A 22,650-nucleotide genomic window follows, 5' to 3' on the forward strand; every position below is an offset into this window, starting at 1 on the left:
TGCAACCTTGTCGAACACTCCAAAGTATCGTATCACATCACTTTATTTTGTCATGGCATGGAATGAGGCCGACATGCACTATGGGGCACAAAAAATGTAGGTTGAGTTCTAATCAACCTACTGTGTGTATAGGTGCATGCTAATTTTATCCCAGGCTTCTAAACAGATGGAGGCTTAATGAGCAAAACGAGCGACTTCTATAATAAAAATACAGTACACTATGTTTGTTCAGGCCTGGAGGGATATTTCAGTACATTTACCACAGCCATATCTTCCCAGTATTCAGATGTGCATTATAGTAAAACTGCACTCAAGAGGAGGAGGAGGGAGAGGAGAAAACTACTTAACAGTAAAATCGAGCTAGTTAGTGGGCGGGCTCCACAGTCCAGGACAAAAAAAAGCAAGAATAATTTTCTTGAATTCATCAAATGTCACCCCGACTATGCTAGGATTTGTTCTTCACGCCTGAAGGGGTTGGAAAACATAAGGAGCTGCTGGGACATACCGTATTTGCACGAATATAACGCGGCCACGAATATAACGCGAGGGTAGATTTTGATGGCATAAAAAAGAAAAAAAATATTACTATTATAACGCGAACTCTTGAGAACACAAAAAAGTGAAAAGAGACCGAAAGTCGAGGTACGTTTTTCATTTTTATTCGACTCGTCGTCGCTGCTGGTCTCCTTGTCACTGTCCGTGAAGATCGCATCGTCGTTCGGGCCATCAATGTTGTTGAAGATGCAACACTTGAGGAAGGCGCGCGACACAATTGAGCGCGGCATAGCCTCCCATGCGTTCGCGATCCACTGGGCGACTTGCGATCGACGCCCGCTTGACGCGTCCCGTCGGTGTGAGTGCCTTGTTATTCTCGGTCAGCCACTCCTCGTACTCTCTTCGCACGCGATCCTTGAAGGGTTTGTTGATGCAAACATCGAGAGGCTGCAGTTGTGAAGCCATGCCCCCGGGAATCACCACGAGGTCGCTCTTGGCCTCCCTGATGGCGTTCTTCACTTCGTCAGTCAAGTGTCCCCTGAAGGCGTCCAGCACAAGCATGGGCGTCTTCGCCAACACCACACCCGGGCGGTTGTCCCACACGACACGAAGCCACTCGCGCATCATCGCACTGTCCATCCAGCCCTTCTCGTTGCACCTGATGTGCATGCGGGGAGGGAAAATCTCATTCTTCGGGATTGTCTTCCTTTTGAAGATGAGGAAGGGCGGCAGCTTGTGTGCGTCAGCCGTGCACGCCAGCATCACCGTCACTCGAGTCTTCTCGTTCCCCGTTGTACGGAGGTGCACCTCCTTCGTGCCACGAACGTCCACGGCGTAGTTGGACGGCATATCCAAGAAGATCGGCGTTTTGTCCGCATTGCCGATCTTACCAATCAGGTACTTGCAGACTGTGCGCAAGCGGATCACATGACGTTGGAATGCTATCAGCTTTTGTTCGTAGTCGGCTGGGAGCTTTTCGCATATTGAGGTTCTCCGACGAAGTGAAAAACCAGCGCGACGCATGAACTTCTGGACCCAAGAGCGACTAGCCTTGAAGGTGTCACGAGAGAGACCAGCCTCTCGCGCAAGCTCCCTCGCTTTCAACTGAATCGTTTCCGCATTCACAGGCAAGAATTGGCCGCGACGTTCCCGTACGAACTCTGCGAGTCCCTTTTCTAGATCAGGGTAACGACCGCTCTTCGGTCCATGAAAGGCCTCCCGAGTAGGCGCGGCACGGAAGATCCGATCGCGGTTTTTCCTCCATCCCCGGATCGTCGATTCGTTCACGCCGAGGCGTCGCGCCGCACACGAGTTGCCGACGTTTTCGGACAGGAGGATTGCCTTCTTAAAAGATGCGTCGTACTGAGTCCTCTTCTCCATGTGAGGTCCGTGGGTGCGCGTAACACACGAAACACGAACGACTCTCGAGACGAGAAGACGGGGAAAAAAGGCACTTCAACAGACGCAGAACAAAGAAATTCGAGTTCCGTTTGACACGACGCCGATGACGCTGACGATGTGCAGAACACGATACCGACGATACACCACCTCACCTCGGTGGCAGCGGCGAGGGGTGACCAGGTGACCTTCGCTCTCGCCCTCTCTCTCATCCCGCTCGCGCCTCGCCCTCGCGCTCCTCTCGCGCCGTGTTTTTGTGTTTTCGCGTGTGCGTCACAGGGGCGACAAGTTCTTTCCAGTTTCGGTTTTCCTCTTTTCACTTGGCGCGACGTTCCCGTTTCTCGTTTCCTTCAACTGGGATGGCTTTCTCCACTTTCTCCAGACTCGCGCGCCTCGTGGCTGAACTCGATTATAACGAGAGGTGCGTTTTGGAGCACGTAATTTCGAAAAAAAACTCGCGTTATATTCGTGCAAATACGGTATTCATCGGTTTCGACTCTTGTTATACTGTAAACCGGCACATATACGATCTATTGCGTTCTTTACCGAGTATATCAAGCCTTCGACACCGTAATCATGTCATAACTGTTCGGGCAGAGATTCAGTTTGTGTTACGATAACGATGGTTACGATCGAAATTCGGAGCACTAAAGCCACCTTCGAGTACTCGACAACGTTGTCTCTGCCGTTTAGCGGTGGTGTAGCACGAACCTTTTCACTGCATTTTCATGCGAATAAACAACGCACGCTGCGCATATGCACCTTCTTGTATGCCGCCATAACGAAATCCAATTTTTGAAGACAGTAGTGTATGCCTTACAGCCCAAATAAAATATCCACACCAACTTTGTGAGCCTGCCAAACATCCAGAGACCTCCTAATAAGATGTTTGTGACGGTGGAGAAAAATTAACGCGTTGGGCACAGAAGAAACATTCATGTAATACAAGTCAACGACAGCGAAAGAAATAGAAGAGAGCCGTTTTATTTCCTGCTGTGTGATGCACGTGTGCAACCCGCTCCTTGGTGCTTAGCATTAGACCGTTGAGTCTTCATAAGAGCATCTCAAAAATACTTTAGGGAAGCCTATGCATTTTGAATGCTTATCGAGGAGCTGTGAGCACTGAAGTTCGCAAATAAGCTAGAAAGGACGAGTTACACACGACATTCTAAGCGATGGTCTAGGAAAGTTCTCTCTCTCCTCGTGTGTGGCGAACTTGTACGGGATACAGCTTGAAATTATTCAGGGGTGTCAGAAATTATCAAAATAACTGAATTACTGGAAATGAGCTTTTTATTGCACTAAAGCATCAAAGTGGGCGATTTATAGCACAGGCACTGCTGCCCCTCACAAGCGCACGACAGTGGCGGGAGTGTAGCAGGGTGCGAGTGTAGCCGACGACAGCAGCGAGAGTCCCTAAGCAGACGTCAGAGCCAGGGGGAACCACTCAAACATCTCGCCGCCAATAGGGCTTAGTGAGAGATGCAGTTTCTCCCCTGAGGAAAGGAAGCAGCACAGCAACAGAACTAGAAAGCCGTCTCCATATTCGCCTCATAACACTGCGTACGAGGCATGAAAAGAAAGGCCTGAAAGAAAAGAGCTAAATATAATCCAGAAAACAGAGTACGATATCTTGATTACTCAATAATACCAGTGGTGGAATTGAAAGTTGGACAGAAGCCTGTCTGGTCAGGCTTCCATCCTATAGACGCTGCATATACCTCCCAAACACACTGTGCTATTTGCTCCCCTTTATCTCGAAACGTTTTTTCGGGGGAATTACAGATATCTCGGAATATTGACACAGAGGACACAAGGGAAAGTGCCCTAGCAGCTGATAGTCTCCGTTCGAATGCTTAGCTTCCACTATGCGCCGAATGCAGCTGTGAATGGCAAATTTAAGCAGAGTACACACTGTACGAGGCCAATGTCCCCGCAGCGGCCAGAACCGGCAAACAGAACCGTGCAAATGCAAATGAACCGTGCAAAGTGAAGGCGGAGAAGGCACGTAGTGCCAGCGGCCTTACAGCTAAGCAAAATCCACCTCCCATAGCCATTCATAGCCTTGATGAAACCGAAAAATACCCGCATTAAAACCGAGAACACAATGTTTCAGCAAAGTTTTCGGGCATGGGGCATCACGGCAGTCGTACAGAGTAGCTCAACTCAGGCTCTGCGGTGCAGGACGGTGCTGATAAACTAGTCTGGTGGAAAAGAGGCAGTTTGGCGCAAGATGGCACAGGTGAACAAGTTTGGTGTTAAATGGCACAAATGGAGCAGTTGTTCCACCCCTGCAGCTGTGTTTCTGGGGCTTGCTCCAGCAAGTACTGGTTGAGAACGGCGGACCGTCAGCCCACGGTTGTGCAGATCTCTACTTTGAGAAGGTCCGTTCGGGGAAAACTCCGGTTTAACCCGATTCTCCTGAAACATGTTCGGGGTGTAAAAATTGGGTAGAATCGGGTTTTACCCGAAAACAAACAATCCTAAGGATAGATTATGAGTCACTGACAGCTTGTTTTGAGGCCAAATTCAAAAGAGACTCCTTTCGCTTTTAATGCTAATCACTACGTCTGTTCCCGTTTGGTTGCCACTGTTGCTGTTAAGTCATACAAACAGTGGCATAGCTATAAATATTTTCAGGGTGTGTTAAACACCTCCAGTAAAGAAAAATAAAACAAAAGAAGATCCTGCACCCCAACAAAATTTTAGCAATTTTTTGTCTTTAAAGGAGTACTGACATGAAATACCGTACTTACTCGCATAATCCTCGCACTTTTTTTCCGGAAAAGTCAATGCAAAGTTAGAAGTGTGAGAATTATGCGGGAAAAAAAAAATTCCGGTGCACAGTGTTGCCAAATTTCCTTATGCCAATCCCGCTAAATGTAGCGGTCGTTTTTTGTATAGGTAAGCTCAGTGTTGCCAACAGCAGCTATTTCTTTTTATTTTATTATTTAAAGGGAAGGTGAAGCGGTTTTAGAATTAAAAGAAAAGTTGACTAGCAGCAAGTACACATTGAATAGTTCATGTGTACGAAATATTTTCGCAATACATGCAATAGAAGCGGCGCAATGAGCAAACAAAAATGGCCCAATGCCCCGCCCCCATCTTGCCGTGCGATGCCGGAAGACCGAAGAGCGCGGGCGAAAACCGGCTGAAAAACGTCATACCTGGACTTCCGGCCGGATCGGCCGCCTCGGCCATGCTCTTTTCGCCGTGTTTCCTTGTGAATGATACTTGTTGTTGTTGTAGTTGATAGCACTCATTTGTACAATTTTCGTGTTCAAAAAGTATGCACGAACGCCAAATGAGGCATACGTTATCATGCCGTATTCCTTAACAGAATAATGCCACGCCGGGATGCTTGATAACATTCGGAAGCGACAGCCGAGGTGGCTGTGCTTGATGACAGAGAATATACTACACTACGTTAAATACTTTGTAAACCGCTCCAATGCGGGTTTTTTTTTTTTTTGATACGACGGACGTGACTGTTCAGATTAGATTCTAGATTTAGGAAGGGTGGGGAATACTGTTGTACTTTGGCCGGGGATGTTTCGTTCCATTCCAGAAACCAAGTCACATTTGTTCAGGAAATACTTGTTTCGTTAAACGCGTCGGTTTTCTTTCCCTATGGGCTCAGGACAGTGTTCAAAAAAACAATTTTTTGGCGAAACTAAAACAAGGGGTCAATCCTTATAGAAGTTCTCTCCCGGCTAAGAGGTAAACAGTACTCCTACAAAGTCAAAGAACCAAGACAAGCAGATTACTTATTTTGCAAGTATACATGTCACGATAAAGTGATGTTTGTCTGGAATTAAAAAAAAAACACCACTCCGAACCACCACCTAGCCATAATTTGTGTTGACTGCGGGGGCCTAATTTTTTGCCCAAGATTCCGTGTGGCTGCATATTATAACTTGGCAAGCACTTGTTGTCACTGAACCTCAAGTGTGCTCCAGTGATAGTCGATGATATATATAATGATGATACTAAAAAAATTAGGAGCGAAGAGTAAATATACGGCCTCTGTCCGACTAGCGCGGTAAATGCTTAAATCTAGAAATGCTGAAACACGCCAACGATTCATTATCACAAACGTTTGGTGATTGTTACCTAAAGTAACGTAACTACAACTTAACTGCCTTGTCCGACTGGTCTGTTAATTATAACGAAATGGCCGTAATATTGTAGCAGAATGCGCAACGCACAAGCGAAAATCAAGTCTACTACAGCCAATAATGCTCAGCAGCCACTAGTATGTTGCAGTGTTTTCAGAATAAATGCATGTGAAGCAGTAAGACGCCACTCATCGAAGTGCAGCTAGCAATCGCGGAGGCGCCCTAGCGCCGCTGCCGAAATGGCGCGCTCGTGTGGGTCTGTGTACGGGGATGAGTAACGGGGCTGGGGTGGGCGACAACGAACAAAGGAAATGCGGAAGCAGAGTCTGCTTGTTGGTTTATGCGTTTACCAGCAAGATGTGTCTCGCATATACGTTTACAGCGCATGAACGTTATTTTTTCGCGCAGTGCACGTACGTGCTTTTCGCTGGTAGATTGTTTATAAAACGCCCATTAATCTTCGGCATAAATGGTTTTGTGTATAACAAGAAACAGTTAAGGCAGTACCTAATATTAACATAAGGTATAAAATCCCCCTATGCTGGTTGCCCAATTCAAAAATATTTTGATGGAACCCACTAGTCGACGTCACAGTCACTGCTTTGGGGTTCTCTGTCGTGTAAAGCAAATTTAAGCTCCAAGATAATTGAACCAACAGCACGGGAAATTATAAAACAAACATCTAGTCATGTGCGAAAATTAAACTGCAAGCTAAATTGCCGCAAAGGCAACCGTGCGATCGTTCGCAATGCCTCCGACAACCCGCGCTGCCGAAGGGTGTCCTCCTTTGACGTCATGACGGGCGCAACCAATCAGGGGCGTCAAAAGACGAAAAGCGCGCGTCTTTCAAACGGGGCCGCGCTTTTTGCAAGATAAGTGCCACTTGGACTCATGTACGATAAATTTCAATGTGATATTCGGAATCGGCGAGCAAGAAACTATATAACTGTTAATCTAACTCAATTTTTTTGGAAAGCGCTTCAGCTTCCCTTTAAGGAGCCATGAAGAGAAAATGCAAGTTGGTTTTATTCGAAAGATTTCGTGTTTTATAGTGCCCCCAGCGCTTGTCCGGATACAAACGGTGCTTTATTCACTGAGAAATTAAACAATTTAGGTTAAAATTTTGATTTTCCCGCTTAATAGTGCGTTTTCGTGGTCCCAAGTGACATCACGGGAACCGACCGCTCTGCAGCCTAGAGTACCTTCATTCACGCATCCGCCGTACAGGGTAGAGACACGTAACGCTGGCGCCGCCATGTTCGGTTGCTCGCTCGCCGCCGAAGCAAGTCATTGTGTCAAAACCGCGCTAAAATTATCGCCGCAACGCGGTTTACTGAAGAAGTTTGAATCATATTGTCTGTTTCGCGTTGCTAGGTCTCGTGGGAAACGAAAAGAATAACGCGTTGAGCCCGTTGGCCCAATTGCGGCGGCACGGGACCGTTCAAAGGTTGTCTCCACCCTGTAGCGGTGTTGGTTTGTTCCGCGTTTCTTTACGTTCCGTAACCTAGATGGCGCCACCATACCGTGGCAAGCGTTTGGTTTGTTTTTGCCCGCATTTAAACCTGGCTTGTTTTTGTTCTGGGAGAAAATATTCATTCCCTGAAACAGTGCTCGCTCGACAAATGGGGTCACGTAAGACACCGTTGCTTGCGTCAATCGGCCAGTGTCGTCTGAGACAACCCCAAGCCCCGTAGTGCTGTGCAGCTAAACCAAAGCATGCTGTGCGCAGTACGAACAGCAGAACGCATCAGTACTTCTATGTTTACATGTGCTTTCGTAACTTCCACTGTTTGTCCCATCATTCCTATTGCTTTGTAAAGAATGTGCCCTAAATTTAAGCGCAAATCGCTCGTTCGTCTAGTTTGTAAGCTCTACCTAATTTGCGTCTGCTTCTGCCAGCCTCCGCCAATCGCAGAGCTTAGCCCATGTGACATCACAGGTTCTGTTGCGGGAAATGAGCTGGTGGGTCGCATGACCATTCCCGTTTTTCCTAATTATGTAGCTTATTTGAGTGAAGTTTACGTTAAAAGTGGTGTCAGTATGATTCTAACGAGACAATCTTTTGAATGAACCAAACTTGTGTTTTCTCTTCATGGCTCCTTTACAACGTAAACATTCTCCCGTCGATCAGCGATCATGAAATTGCCGCCTTTGCTTTCTGGCGCGCGCCTTATCTCGTCGTCGTATGTGCGTGCCCTACTCCAGTAACGCACGTTGAAGTCGGTGACGCCGAAGTGCCTGCCTGCGGCACGTTTGCCGTGTTCGATCGCGTACTCTTTCGCTTTCAATTTGAAAGCGGCAGTGTAGCTGGCGTTCCTCCCCATGGCGAAGCGGCACCAAGCACAAAACAATTAGATCAAAAAGTTCTCAAAACGGCAGCGAGCTATCCACCACTGATGCGAGTGACTCACTGACTGCTGCCGCTCAACAGCGGGACCACGACGGCGACACGACCAACACGACGACACGACAGCGGGCTGCGCGAACACCGACTAGTTGCGCGCACGCGAAACATGCGCGAAACCGGCTAAAGGACAGTGTGAGTAGCGTGTTAGGGCGCCTGTTAGGGAGTAGCCATGCAGGTTGTTAGGGCGCCTGGATGGCCTTGGATACACAGCGCTCTCCGCCGAACGGAGAGGCGGCGGGGGACGGCGCGCGTTGGAGAGCGCGTGCACCATGCGGGTTTCGCGAGCAGGCAACTTTCGCCGCTGCAAAGTTGGGGGTGCGAGGATTATGCGAGGAACCAAAAAATTCAAGTTTTGGTGGCTCACATTAGGGGTGCGAGGATTACGCGAGTGCGAGGATTACGCGAGTAAATACTATCAAAGCTGACTATGTATCTATCGATTATCTATCGATTGCCTAACAAAATCCTTTTCTGATTCTGACTGATTGATTGTGGGGTTTAGCGCACCGATGCTACACAGGTGAAGAGGCGCACCGTAGTGGAGGGCACCGGATTAATTTTGACCCCCTAGGGATCTTTAATGTGCGCCAAGATCTCGAACACACGAGCGTTTTCGCTTTTCGCCGAAATTTCAAAGCTGAGATAACTACGTGAAAGGCTTTTCTTTGTATATGGAGATATCTCCCAGCAAGTTTCAACAGTAACCGTTCTGCATACAGGGGAACCCCATAATGGGGCTCTTCGATTTACCGTCCTGGACTCACCGCGGATAGCCCGCGGGTAGTCCAAGGATTCCCCGAAGCCATAGGGATACATGGGAAAATCGAATGCCGGACTGCTTCTCGGGGAGTCCGCGGTGAGTCCAAGACTGTAAATCGAAGAGCCCCAACAACGAAACCGCCGGGGAAAGCCAAAAAGTCTGCTTTTGCGGGCATTTCGTTTCCGCGACAATGAAACAAACGACAAAAAAAATCGGCCACAAACAGAAAATTTGTTTCCGAAAGTCAGTTATATTACTTTGCGGGCCTTACCTTGCGGCAAATTCACAGCTCAGATCTTACACTGTAAGAAGGGGTTCACTGATAGCCATTGTGCACGCCTAAGAATGATGGGATTGTGTAACACACATCCAAAACATCCCGCGGGTTCGCCTTCTCTGCAAATTTTTCTCCTTGGCCCTAGCCACCTAGTATATTTGAGCATGCAAGCGAAGTCATGCTTCTTTTGTTGACAAACTTTTCCAGACAATGCCACCTCGTTGTTCCAATGCTGTTCACAAAACTAAGTGAGCACCACTTTGTTGACGTCCAGAAAAACCACAGCCATCACTGTTTCGTTTTGCGCACGTGCGCCATTAAAGAGTGGCGTTCTTGCTCTCCAAAATGGCAGAGTGAGCGGCAGGCGGTTCCAAACTCGTCGCCGCTGTCCTCCCTTCCTCCACCTGGGCCACTGACTTGGGCAATGATGGCTGCCTATCTTGTAGAGATAAGAGCTTCCACCTTCGGGCTGGCAGAGGCATCTTACTGAGAGCGAACGTGCTGATCACCACACACACAACAAATGCAGGCTCACTGTTCAGTGGTAGCGGGCTAGCGTAGCCCAAGCTGAAGCCGCGTCGTGAGTCACCATGTGTCGCCCCCTGTGGTGTCGCTGTGAGGCTGCCTCCACGGTAATTTTTGTAAACAAATCAGGCGGCGGCCATGCAAGTGTGCTGTGACAAAAATTTATGCACTCTGAGTCTAAAAAAAAAAATGCATTTGAGCACTTTTTGGACACTGCTAGCCTCAAATGGGTAGGTGAAATGCCAACCGGACTTCCAGCGAATTTCGTTAGCAGGGGATGGCTTTCCAAAAACATTTCATTGCCGTAAGATATAAAATACATGGGCATCTATGGACGTTCGCTGCGGATCCGAAAATATTTCACTGCCGCGGGAATTTCGTACTCGTGGGATTTTGTCGTCACGGTGTTTGACTGTAACACATTTTAAATCCATTTTAATCTCTGCGCACACAAGAAAGCTCAGAACGAATGGCAGCCTCTGCTTTTGGCCTCAAACCGCCGACGTCAGGACTCCTGTGACAAGGCCAATGCGCTGGTTGCGGTAGGAGCGCTCTGCTCCACTGTGTGTATCACATCATGGTTTTGAGTTTGACGCCATGCTGCCCGGGCGTGTAGAGATGGTGGAGACCACGGCCGGTGTGGGTGTGCGCACGTGTGCAGCCAGACCGGCAGTGGTGCAACAAAAACAGTGATGCCACGAGCGCCTGCCTTGGTGTTCGTTTTGTCGAAACCAAAACTGACACAAATAAATGAAGTTGTAAATAATTATTTACGCTGCAATCGACCATCTAATGTGCCATTCTAAGATTAGAGAGCTGGCAGGCACCCCATAGCAGTGAAAAAAAAACGCAACAAAAATTTTGTGTCAGTACTCCTTTAATAAACCGACACCCTTCTTTACTTTTGTTTTTACATTATAAATGTCGATTTGGTGTGTAAATAGCATAGACAAAAACTAAAAAAGTCCGAAAGCAAGGGAGAGGGAGGGATGTGGCACTCAGAAAATTTGGGGGCATGTTCAGACACCTACATTCCTGCCACCCAAACAACTCATGGCTCCTCTCGGAGCTCTCACCAATGACAATAAACGAAATGACATGAAAAGAGGGAGAGAGATTTCCCGAATCTAGCGTACGACTCCTAAAAGGAATGTTCACGCCTGTTTGTGAAGTAATGTAAACTTAAATGGACTTTAGTTTTGTGGTGCCCACATGGGTGTTCCCGAAATTAGGGGCTGAAAAATCTACTGTTGCAGATGGAGGTAAGAGTTCCAGCCAGTGTTTCCTACTCGCCCAGTCTCAACAGCAGTGTAGAAATAAAAAACATGCGGTGCACAATGAACGCACTGTTGTTGCAGATCTACCAAAGCCGAAAGCCAAAGTCGGCAGCGCTCCTCACCCTTGAGCAGTGGACACCTGTGGGAACGGCTGGCCGTACGGTCCCTGCACCGGCGGCTGTCCAGGTGTCGGGGTGGGGCCCGGACGGGCAGGCGCGATGTTGGCGCCGACATATCCGCCGGGCGGAACTTGGCCGTGCTGGGAAGACGGCGGCGGCAGTGGCTGCTGCTGTGGGTGACCTGTAGAGAAGTCACGAGCAGTTTCATCACAGATGCAACATGTCTACCGCATGCGCTCAACTCCAACCACCTATCCGGTGCACAAAGAAAGTGCATACTGATGCGCATTCTCGAGACACTTGGTGCATCCTCCTGCATTCTTGCACTCTGTTTCAAAACCCAGACTTGTACAGCGATCAGCTGCTAAGGCGGCACTCCACTGCAGACTGCAATGGTTTCGTGCAACTACTACAGTGCGTTTTTTTTATTGTGCAATGCAGCACTTGCTTGCAGAGTCAGAACTGCCGCTGGAAGAATACGACACCCATTTCTGCAGCCTTCATTTCATGCTCTCCCCATTTGTCCACTGCTTTACAACACGATCTATGTGCAGACACTGGCCCGGATTTCCTGCACAATTTATGTGCAGACAAAAAAAGAACAGGGAGAGAAAAGACAAATTTCACTGAAAATCCCAAGCCTCTGTTTCATGGAAGCAGCCTTGGCTCATTTTTGACGACAAGCGCCATTTGTCCTCAACAGTTGCGGTGACAATCGATGTCACAGAAGTGTTTCTGGTTTTCAAATAAATTTAAACTGAAAAAAAAAAAAAAGAAAAAAGAAAATCAAACTGCTAACCTGAATTGGGTGAACAGTCTCAAAAATGCTTCATAATTTCCTTGTTAGCACGCTGCTACAAGCGTCGATCAGAGATCAAGACCATTTTTAGGAAAGCAAAGTGTCATCAGCACATGGCCTAAAAAGGACGATAAACTTTCTTCAACAAAGCGTCAATACTAATCATGGGTTCTATGAAGAATCATTTTGCTTGGTGCTGCTCAGCCGCGAAGGATGTAGAAGTCGCGGAAAGCGTGACTGATTTGAACGAAACTGACGAAACCGCTTGGTACGTGGCAGCGTTGTATTCGATTGCACCTGTTCTGCTATGCATCACTGCCGCCCTGCTTGCTTCCAGTGTATCGCGACGCAAACAACATCATGAAATCGCTGTGAGGGAAATGAGGAAGGGAAATGTGTTGTTTGATTAGCGATTTCTCAGCAATTAAGGCATCTTTCGGCACGGAATCGACGCTAAAATGGCTATCGGAAAGTCAGAGTTTCGCTTGAAACCAACTTGCTGGTTGCCTTCAGCGTTCCTTTAACACTTTCGTGACTGCGCCTACTTCCGTCTATAGTATGCTGTCGAATACAAATTCAAATTTTGGCGCTCTCGGAGCGCTTCTGGACCGCTAATGCCATCCAAATGGTAAAGGAGGAAGTATTTTATCAGTTTCGCTTTCGAGTTTCATTTTTCCGCCGCAGGGGGGATTTTTTCATTTCCTTCGCCGGCGGGGAGACGAGCTCACATGGCTTCAGTTATGGTGTCGCCGACGCTTTGCGCAAGCAGCGAATTTCGACAGATTCCGATGCATCTGAGCTTGAATCTGTGCATGATGGTAGCAGCACAGACACGGAAGATGACTGATTCGTCAGGCTTTAGTACAAACTGCGAAAGTGCATGAATTCGCCCCGGGACCGTCACCAGGCGTGCGACGATGAGTTTCACTTTCATCTCCGGTCGCTCTATCGCGGACGCGCATTGTTGTAAACAGATCCCGCCCTGTTCTAAAGGCCACAGCTCTTATCTGCAGGGTGTCGCATTCAATCAGGCGAGACCATTTGGCGCCGAATGCACAGAGTCGAGTTTTCTCCACGAAGACAACCCTGAGTTGCCCTTGGCGTAGCGCTCCGGAGCATCGCGCGGCTGTTCGTTTATATTTATATTTTTGTATGTAACATTTGTACTTACACCGCTCATATTTGCAGTATTATTCTATATGCATTTTATGTACAGTGTATATTTCAAATTGTTTTTATGTTTACCGTGTGCAAAGTAGAATTGAGGTTATTATCAATTTCTTTTTTTCTTTTTGGTACTTTTATTGTCTTCATAATTTTTGGATAAAATTCTTAATGCATCTAATGTTCGAAATTATTTCTGTAGGAAAGCCCCATTCCTCCTCTACCATTTCATAGCTTCCACTTTAGCATCCATCATTTTCTGTGGCAAGAAAAAAATATTTCCAGGACTACCCCAAAACAACCGGCAGGCACTAGTGTTTATTATATAACTGCATGCATGTAAATAACTTTAGTACTTACAGAGCTCATTCTTGCAGTATTACTTTATAAGGCCCGTATGTTTAAATTGTATATTTCACTTTTTTTTTCTGTGTACGCTGTGCCAAGCGGCATTAATGTTTTCATCATTTTCTTGTTACTTTTGTTTTGTTTTGACAATTTTTTTATAAAATTTGTAATAGATATGTTGTTTGAAATTATTACTGTTAGAAAGCCTTGTTCTTCATCATTTCATATCTTACACTTCGAAATAAATCCTTTTCTGTGGCAAGAAAAAAAATTTCCTGGAACACCCAAAAACAACCAATTTTTCCGCGGTCATGAAAGTGTTAAACTATTCACGTGCAAGTCAAGTGCCACATATCTGGTTTGAGAGGTTGACTAAACTTGCACTGCAAGATTAAGCAGGAAGATGGAAATGCTACACAGCCTGCTCCATGTTCATGCACTTTCGTATCCCCGTCACTGTTCACTCAAATGTCGTTTTGGCTAAACGAGTGAGCTGGGAATGCAATTTCTGAGCAACAAACACAACATTTTGGGTGGGAAAGGACAAGACAGGTGTGAGACACTTGTACAGCATTTTCGGTCAAATTCCACCAATCACGTGCCAGTAATCAGCCCTCAAAGTGAAGATTCGTTTCCCAGAATGACATTTAAAAAGAATTTTTGCATTTGACTTTTGCTAATCCACGCTACTCTTTTTTTTTTTTAGTTTATTGGAAGCAGATCGCTCAAATCACCAATGTTTTGCAGCAATGTGAGCCTGGTTTGGCAACAAAATAATTTGATGTGTAAAACAGTGCGCTTGGTGCCAATATAAGCACCACCAAGTTTTTCAGATTAGTTACCCAAGCGTAGACTAAGGAAGCCCATACCTGCACCAGTTGACATTAAGCGCATAGTCTGTACTTCACAGCAGGATGGAAGATTGTACCTTCATTCATGTAACAGCATAACTTTAGATGATACACAAAAGCAACTCTCTGTCATTATACAGCCCCATATTACCATTAAAAGCTGGGAAGATATACAGTCAAACCTCGATGTAAAAAACTTAAATGAAATGAACCGGATAATTTTTTTTTACTTCAAGTGTATGCACACCACGTATTTTTAACCCCTGTGCAGCTAAGTGTCGTTGCCAAAGTTTCAGTGTAACAAGTTTGATGAAGAATTGGGCATGAAATTCCAGTAGTAGAAGTAGATGTGACACGCAAACGCTGAAACGGGGTCTCAATAAAATGCGAATGGCGGCACAGTCCTCCCAATGCCGCGGATGCAGCAAGCCACGCAGTCATGAGCAAGCGTAGTGCCTACGTTTGTGCTTGCAAGCCACGTTTTCGCTTGCGGGAACTGCTTCACACGGTTCCCCCTTAATTTTACCCACGAATTTCAATGTAGCAAAATTTCTATGTAACAAAGTAAATTAAAAATTTTACACACTTCATTACATTGCGGTTTGACTGCATAAAAAAAAATCACCGTTTCAATTGCCTGTGCTTAACAAGCACCTCTAGTTAAACTCCAGTAATATGCCACTATGCACTCCACTATATAACAAGAAATCCCCAAACTTGCTGATCGAAGCAATGTTTATCTGAAGTGAAAGCAAGTATTAACCCAGAAACAGCCTTTAGCAACTAACAGTCTCTTGCAGCAGTAACAAAAAAGTCAGATAGGCCGTGAAAGTATTAACCCAGAAACAGCCTTTAGCAGCTAACAGTCTCTTGCAGCAGTAACAAAAAAGTCAGATAGGCCGATGGCCTGTTGTCAGGCCTTTGTTAATGCTACCCCTTCCATCACACAGTAAGGATTAGAAGCTCAAGAACCAAGCAACTTATGGGCTGTTCTAACTTACGCCACGACTCCATGTTTTCATAACCTAAGTGAAAGACATTGAGGATCAGGGGAGAGGAAATGCAGAGAGAAGGGAATACTGCAATGGCACAGTGAGAAGGCAGATATCTACACAGGAGAAAGGTCTTGCAGCCACGCTAACCCTGAGGTCCATAGCCCTGCTGAGCCCCTGGCTGAGGAGGCATGTAGCCCACGCCGGGCTGGCCAGGGTGGGCCGGATAGTGCTGCTGATGCTGCATCTGCTGCTGCTGCTGCTGATGCATCTGCTGCTGCTGCTGCTGCAGGTGCTGGAAGTGCTGCTGCTGCTGTTGCTGCTGCTGAAGCTTCTGCTGAGTCGCCGCTGCCGAATCAAGGCTCGAAATGCTGTCCGGGGTGCCAACACGACCGTTCTCGCCTGCAACATCACCAGACAAGCGGCACCCATTAAAAGACCGGAATCTGGCGCATGCCAAAGCCTATTAAGTCGCAATAATGCAGTGGAGGGCAACAAGCTTATTCACACCTCCTGGGATTCTTTCAACCACTTTCCCTCCGAAAAATAAACACAGCAGACCCGTTTTGAATATTAGCTGATTTCATAATGGGCACGACTTTGCACTGGCTTGTCCAGTTCACGAACCACGTTAATACAAGACCCCTGTTGCGTCAGATTACAAGAATTACCAACACACTCGCTTATTCTCAGACGATTTGCAAATGACAGAAAAAAAAAAAAAAAAAAAAAAACGCCATTTGCAGACGGGTGGAAGCCTTTGAATGTGGACCTCTTTAACAGAACTCTGTCTAGTTGTGTTAAACTGGAGGAAGAGGCAAAGACACCAACCAAGGGCGTTTATTAAAAGCATTCCCAACGCTTCAGAGCCTACACGGCTGCTTCATCAGGGGTCACTGTGTTCGACCACAAGCAGCAATTATATGAGGCAGCTTCTTTTTCTGTTCCTCATTTCTTGCCGTAGCGCGTTGGAGGTCGTGGGCTTAAATGGCAAGGAGGGCACCGAGGGATCTATTACAAATTACTCACAAAGAATCTTCCTCGAGTCCTTCCACATAAAAGGGGCTCGGGGGGGGGGGGTTCTGAATAGATCCCTAGGTTCCCTCCCCACCATTTCCAGCCATGGCCCCCGACGCGCAACGGCATGAAGAACAGATAAAAAAAAAAAGCTGCCTCATACAACTGCTGCTTGTGGTTGAACACAGTCACCCCTGAAGAAGCAGCCATGTAGTTCCTGAAACGTTGGGACCGCTTTTAATAAATGCTTAATAGCAGCTCAAACACGAGCCAAGAAGAGATGAGGGCACAAACGCAGCTCTGTGTTTGTGCACTTTTCTCTTCTGGTCTCTTGATGTTTGCGCGGTTGCATATTGTACCAACTCGCCTGATTGCCCGTTTTAGCTTTAATAAACACCCTTGGTTGGCGTCTTTGCCTCTCCCTCAGGAGTAGAAGCAGGACTGAGCATAACCCGCCCCGGTGGCTCAGTGGCTAAGGCGTTGCGCTGCTGAGCACGAGGTCGCGGGTTCGATTCCCGGCCGCGGCGGCCACTTTTCTGATGGAGGCGAAAAGCAAAAACGCCCGTGTGTGCGAGATTTCGGCACACGTTAAAGATCCCCAGGTGTCAAAATTAATCCGGAGCCCTCCACTACGGTGCGCCTCATCGCCTGCGTTGCGTCGGTGCGTTAAAACCCTACAATCAATCAGGACTGAGCATTTTGGAGCCCTTCATGGTGAAGGAGTAGTGTTTCATAACAGAGAACGTTAAAAGAGGAGTTCTGTAGTAGTGTAACTGCATTTTGGAGCAAGTTTCTAGGGTCAAGCCCCCTTGGCAATTGCATTTTTTACTTTTGATGCGCACGAACTGCCATAACATAAGTAGAAGTATGACTAAACGTAGCCCGACTTTTGATACAAAAGATAGGTTGGAATTCCTTGGAATTACACACATCTCCCTTCATGAAAACTATGGTGGTGATCCCAATGTGTGTGTGCGGTGCATGTTCAGAGGGGTGGGTGAACTGCACAGAGCACGCAGGGATTAGCCAGCAAGGAATGCTGCGGATTAAACACGCACATTCACATCACTAAAACATGGCTGGGCTCTGCAATTATCCAGTGATGAATACAAGTGAAACATCCACTTCGCACTTAATGACCCTAGAAGTTTCATAACATAATCTTCATATATTTGTCCACTTCAACCTAATAGCTCCCTCCACCAGCAGCATCCCCAACTAATGTGCAAGGGTGCGGTGAGTGCGTGGCTGAAACGCTGACTTGCACAATTTGAAAGGTGCAGTTTTCTGCAGACAAGAGGCTGCTGCTTACCAATCACTTTGTTAGGGAATTTCGCATTCATGCCAGTGAAAAATGTTACGATGAACATACCTTGCAATTCTATCTACGTCATCCCCCCCCCCCAAACTACAGTGAAAACCTACACACTGCAACGCCCTTTCGTCAGGGCTCTCAGCCAGTGCTGGCTACGAAAGATGAAGAGAATAGAAAATGAGCGGCGTACGCTTGGCGCGCGAGCACTGCACGGGCAGTTCGGTTCTGAAAGCTTGCCACAATGGTACCCTTGCTATGGCGCTGCAACCCTGTGGTTCCTGCCAACATAATTAGAGGCTTCTACTGAGGCTTTAGCGAGTAAAACTTGAGCCTTGCATTCTATGCGGAACCAAACAATTTTTGAATGTTCAGACATCGTAAGCAGATGCCCTCCAAATATTAAAAAATCAGGATGAAGGCAATGAATGGCAGGTCAACCACTTGTCCAGTCACATATCCACTTTCCTTCCATTTCCTTTGCATCCTGTTTATGAATGCACTGCAACTTTTTCAGCTGGGCAGTCAGTTCCATTCGGAGAAGTCGGTTCTAAGAAATGAGTGCAGTAACCAAACAAAGCCGTCCCAAAATCACACACTAAATCTTTTTGTGTGAAGTTAGCATTTACATATAGCACAAGCCATACAGGCTTATTTTGCAAGCAACTTACGACACTAAAGGCCGAATGAAGTTTTGTTTTAACGAAAAGATCCTACGTTTCGTAGCACTCTCAGCTTTTGTTCAACGAGAAACGATGCGTTATTAGCTTTGAAATCAGTAAATAAAGCTGGCATTTCTCTATCCTGTTTCCCTTTCATTTTTTCGTGACGTAGCCATCGCATCACAAATTAGGAGCGAAGCACCAGTGTAAATGGTTGGTGCTGGGCCCACTCATGTTGGCAACGGTAGCTTTTATGTCTCCGAGTTATGGCTGACCACCGAGAACATTTCTGGCCGAGGAGGCTGGCTTGGACTTGGTCCAACGTAACAAGAAATTCTTTTAAATGCCCAAGCGCCCGGTGTGCCCGCCCACATCAAACGTCCAGACCTCATCAAGCCGCCGCCCTTCAGAAGCGACAAGCGCAGTTTCAAATATCAGGCAAACACGGCTGCCAGGCTAGGCCAACGTATAAACGCTGGGCTAGGCGTCGCTCAGGCAGGCGCCTTCATCTCACATCGCATGGCTATCACGTCCATCTCATATTCTCTTCTCTCGCACCAACCTAGCGTGAAATATACACTCGCTTCCTGGCACCCGTCTCGAGCAATCCTGGTAGCCGAGGCCCACCAAGCCCAAACATAACAAGGGTAGAGCTACACGACGCACAATTTACAATTGTTTATCAACAGCGGCTCCCAGTGAATGGAACAGCCCAAGTTCAGAATCAGTCGGACGACTACCTGCAGTAAGTACCTGATCTTTCCCAGGCAGTAAGGTTGGAACCAGACGCGGGCACGCTTTACCAATAGCAACATCCCAGCGCGAAGAACGGATTAGAACCTCAGGCAGGTCGCATAACCAACTGCAGTGCATCTTGTTCCTTTTGCCGCTTCCTGCCAGGGTTATTGCTTGCAGGAACTCTGACGTTCACCCTGGTATGTTGTTGACCTTGCTAATTACGCACTAATTTTTTTCCAAAACGAAATTGAAAACATGATGACCAACTCTGAAGCGAGAGGGAAGCAGCCTGTCTCGCAATGTACCGTATTTTCACACATATATAACGCATTAAAATTTTAAGGGTGAAGTGAAGTGCGGATTATATGCGCGGTATTTCCTTCTGTGCAGTTTCACGGCAATACCCATTGTGCCGCAAGGCCCCTACATCAGCAATAGCGATTAGGCCACTCTTTCTCCACTCACTCACAGCTCAACAATATAACCCGAGATAAAATATTTGGCAGTAAGTTTTCTGCAAAGGAAAAGCGACATTCATGAGTAAAGAGTGTAAGTGCCAATATCAAAAAAACACCATGACCACACCGCTCCATTCTATGATGATGATGATAGGTATGAGTTGGAATTTTGTTTGAAATGAGGCAATGGCTTTCGCCGCCACGCTGGTCTATTTTAAGATGCTTAATTTAAATTAATGCAAACTGTTTCAAACTTTTATCTTTTTGCTGCATAATAATTTTATTCTGCATTCACACAAGAATGGTAGGTGACGACATCTCTTGATGTTTAATTGGATAGACCATTCAGCCTCTTGATGTTTCATTGAATGGACGTTCAAAACACAAGTCAAGCGTCTTACGCTGAATGGATGGCTAAAGGTCCCAATGGCTAAACGCCGACAGGCTGTGACCACAAGCCTGATGTTGCGCTGTTTTGTAAGTGATTGATTGATTGAATGTAGGGTTTAATGCGCCGAGGCAATGCAGCCGATGAGGCGCGCCATGGGCTCTGGATTCTTTTGACCATCTGAGGATCTTTAACAAGCGCCGAAATGTCATACACCCAGGCGTTTTTAATTTTTCCCTCCATCAGAAAAGTGGCCACTGTGGCTGGGAATCGAACCTGCGTCCTTGTGCTCAGCAGCACGCCTTAGCCACTGCGGTGGGATGTTTTGTAAGTGGATCGTCAAGACACGGAAAGAGATTCCAGGTGAGATGGTTTGCAAGACCTTTAACAAATGCTGCATTATAAACAGCACGAACGGAACTGAAGATGGTATTAAGGAACTTTAGTACTCCGTATGCTCCGTTCATTCCGTGTGTTCCGGGAGCCAACTGGGCACTTTCGCATTTGTTCCGGTACGGTGGATTAGTTCTGTGGCCTGGCCCTTGCCATGTCCGCGCATTCGTTACAGTGGGGGGTGTCCTCCTCGCCGTGCCGGCGAGCGCAGGCGCAGTCGGGTTCCAGTACTGATGGTACACACGGAACAGATGGAGCATACATACAGTGTTCTACAACTTTCTATTGTGCATGGACAGTGACAACTGCAGGCCAAGTGATAGAGCTAGCGAGGGCAGTGACAATGAGTGAATTTGGCCGAGGCCATGCAGAAAATATATTCCACATTCAAAATATAGGTAAGTTCTTTTTGCATCAACCAATAAGCCATGTTGGTTTACTAGCTTTGGTCCAGCCTTTCCTGTATAAGACATGCGGGCAACACCCAGGATGTTTTCTTTTTTCTTTTTTTTTGCGCACCGAAAGTGGGGGGTGGTGCGGCTTATATGCAGGGGCAGGTTACACACAAAAATGTGGTATAAAGCTGTAGTCTGCGTTTTTCAAATTAGACCAACTCACCGAAAGTTTTGACTTACATTATTTTATGTGCTCAAGCACTTAGGAACTGTTTCTTTGAGGAAAACATTTACAGATGCTCCTCCAATGAGCTCGCAGTGTTCACAATTTTTGTGACATCACAAATTGTATCCACAAGCGTACAGGGCGTTCGCCTCTTTTTACGTTTCTGGCATTTTCTGCCCTGATAAACGACTGCCAGTCGCGAGAATTGTGCATTTAGATTCTCAGCACCGTAATCTATCGATACAGGCCAACCTGTTTTTACTCTTTAGTGTCCCTTTAAGGAGACATCAAGGGCTAACAAGCTCAGCTACATTACCTGGCCCTAAGCTACTGGCGAGTGGCAATTATCTAGGCCTGCTACAGGACAGGCATGGCATGTCCGAAGACAACCTCTCTTGAACCTCGATGCTAACACATACCAGTAGACATTACAAGCCCAATCCAAAGGGCACGGCTTGCATGCTCTTGGAAATCATGCTTAAAGGGGCGCCATGAAGACAGGATACAACTCCGTTCAATTTGAACAAACTAGCCTTTCGTAACTTACTCAGTTCTATTCCAGCCACGAAAAGGTGTTTGCTTATCCAAAAAAATGGAAGAAATATTAAAAAAAACTCAAATTTCAGGCTACAGTGACATATTATGGGCAGGAGTGACATGGTATGGGGCAGTGCTGGAAATGCAGTTACCAGTTAGTTGAGTGATAATGCGAAATTAACTGCACATTAGCACTCAATTGATATACACACAAAGGGAACTAAAGGCCACAACACTACAATCGCCCAGTCATCGCTTAGTTTGGCAGTTGCCAATCACAGAAACTGTGATGTTGTCAAGAAATTGCCGGAAAGTGGCTAGGGAATCACCTCTGCTTCAAATGCTTGGTTAGTTATCATGATTACTTGTTTCAAGTTTGTGATTAAATTGATACATTTGCTATTAAAACAAAGCATTTCTTTTTTAACAAACCAAACTTGTATTTCGACTTCATAACCCGTTAACAAAAAAATGCGACTAAACCCTCGTCGATGCTTGAAATTAAAAAAAAAAAAAAAAAAAAAAACTACCACGACCACAAGCACATGTCTTGCTTTGCATGCATACCTTTGGGCTTTGCTTGGGCAGGGAGTTCGTCACCAGCAGCTTGCTTTGAAGCGAGGGGGTCAAACTCTTTCGGTGCCACAGGATTTGCAGGCTTCAGTGGAGGAGCACCTGGGAAGCAAAAATTCAGGTACATTAAATGTGAACAATGTACACGTAAATATTGAGTGAGAAATTTGAGGTGAAATGACTTCGTGACATACAGGAATTTCTTTTTTACTATGCATTACACTCCGCGATAGCAAATAAAATACTCCCCTCAAGTGAGCCTACACTAGCAGCATGAGAGGGATTATACCATAACTTGTAAACAGCTTGCTCCACTTTTTGTTTTAGACAGTAGGCTACCAATAGGGTCTGCTAGGAGAAAGAAGTTGGAAGTTGAGGTGTGAGGTGGTGGGGGCCCCCCATGACTTACCAATAACATCCA

The 22,650-nt window shown here is 46.5% G+C and overlaps 1 protein-coding gene across 1 annotated transcript in view; it reads right to left on the minus strand.

Moving 5' to 3' along the window:
- Positions 1-22,650, minus strand: part of LOC144152477 (uncharacterized) — a 28,786-nt gene that overhangs the window by 4,094 nt on the left and 2,042 nt on the right. Inside the window, exons 5-7 of the mRNA XM_077683749.1 lie at positions 22,224-22,331; positions 15,681-15,932; positions 11,380-11,557 (exon numbers count right to left, since the gene is read on the minus strand). Of these exons, the coding sequence (XP_077539875.1) occupies positions 11,380-11,557; positions 15,681-15,932; positions 22,224-22,331 (538 nt within the window). The remainder of the gene's footprint in view (positions 1-11,379; positions 11,558-15,680; positions 15,933-22,223; positions 22,332-22,650) is intronic.

This window comes from Haemaphysalis longicornis, unplaced genomic scaffold (assembly GCF_048455015.1).
Source record: "Haemaphysalis longicornis isolate Haplotype H1 unplaced genomic scaffold, Haemaphysalis longicornis Haplotype H1 scaffold_9, whole genome shotgun sequence".
In the NCBI taxonomy this organism is placed as follows: Eukaryota; Metazoa; Arthropoda; class Arachnida; order Ixodida; family Ixodidae; genus Haemaphysalis; species Haemaphysalis longicornis.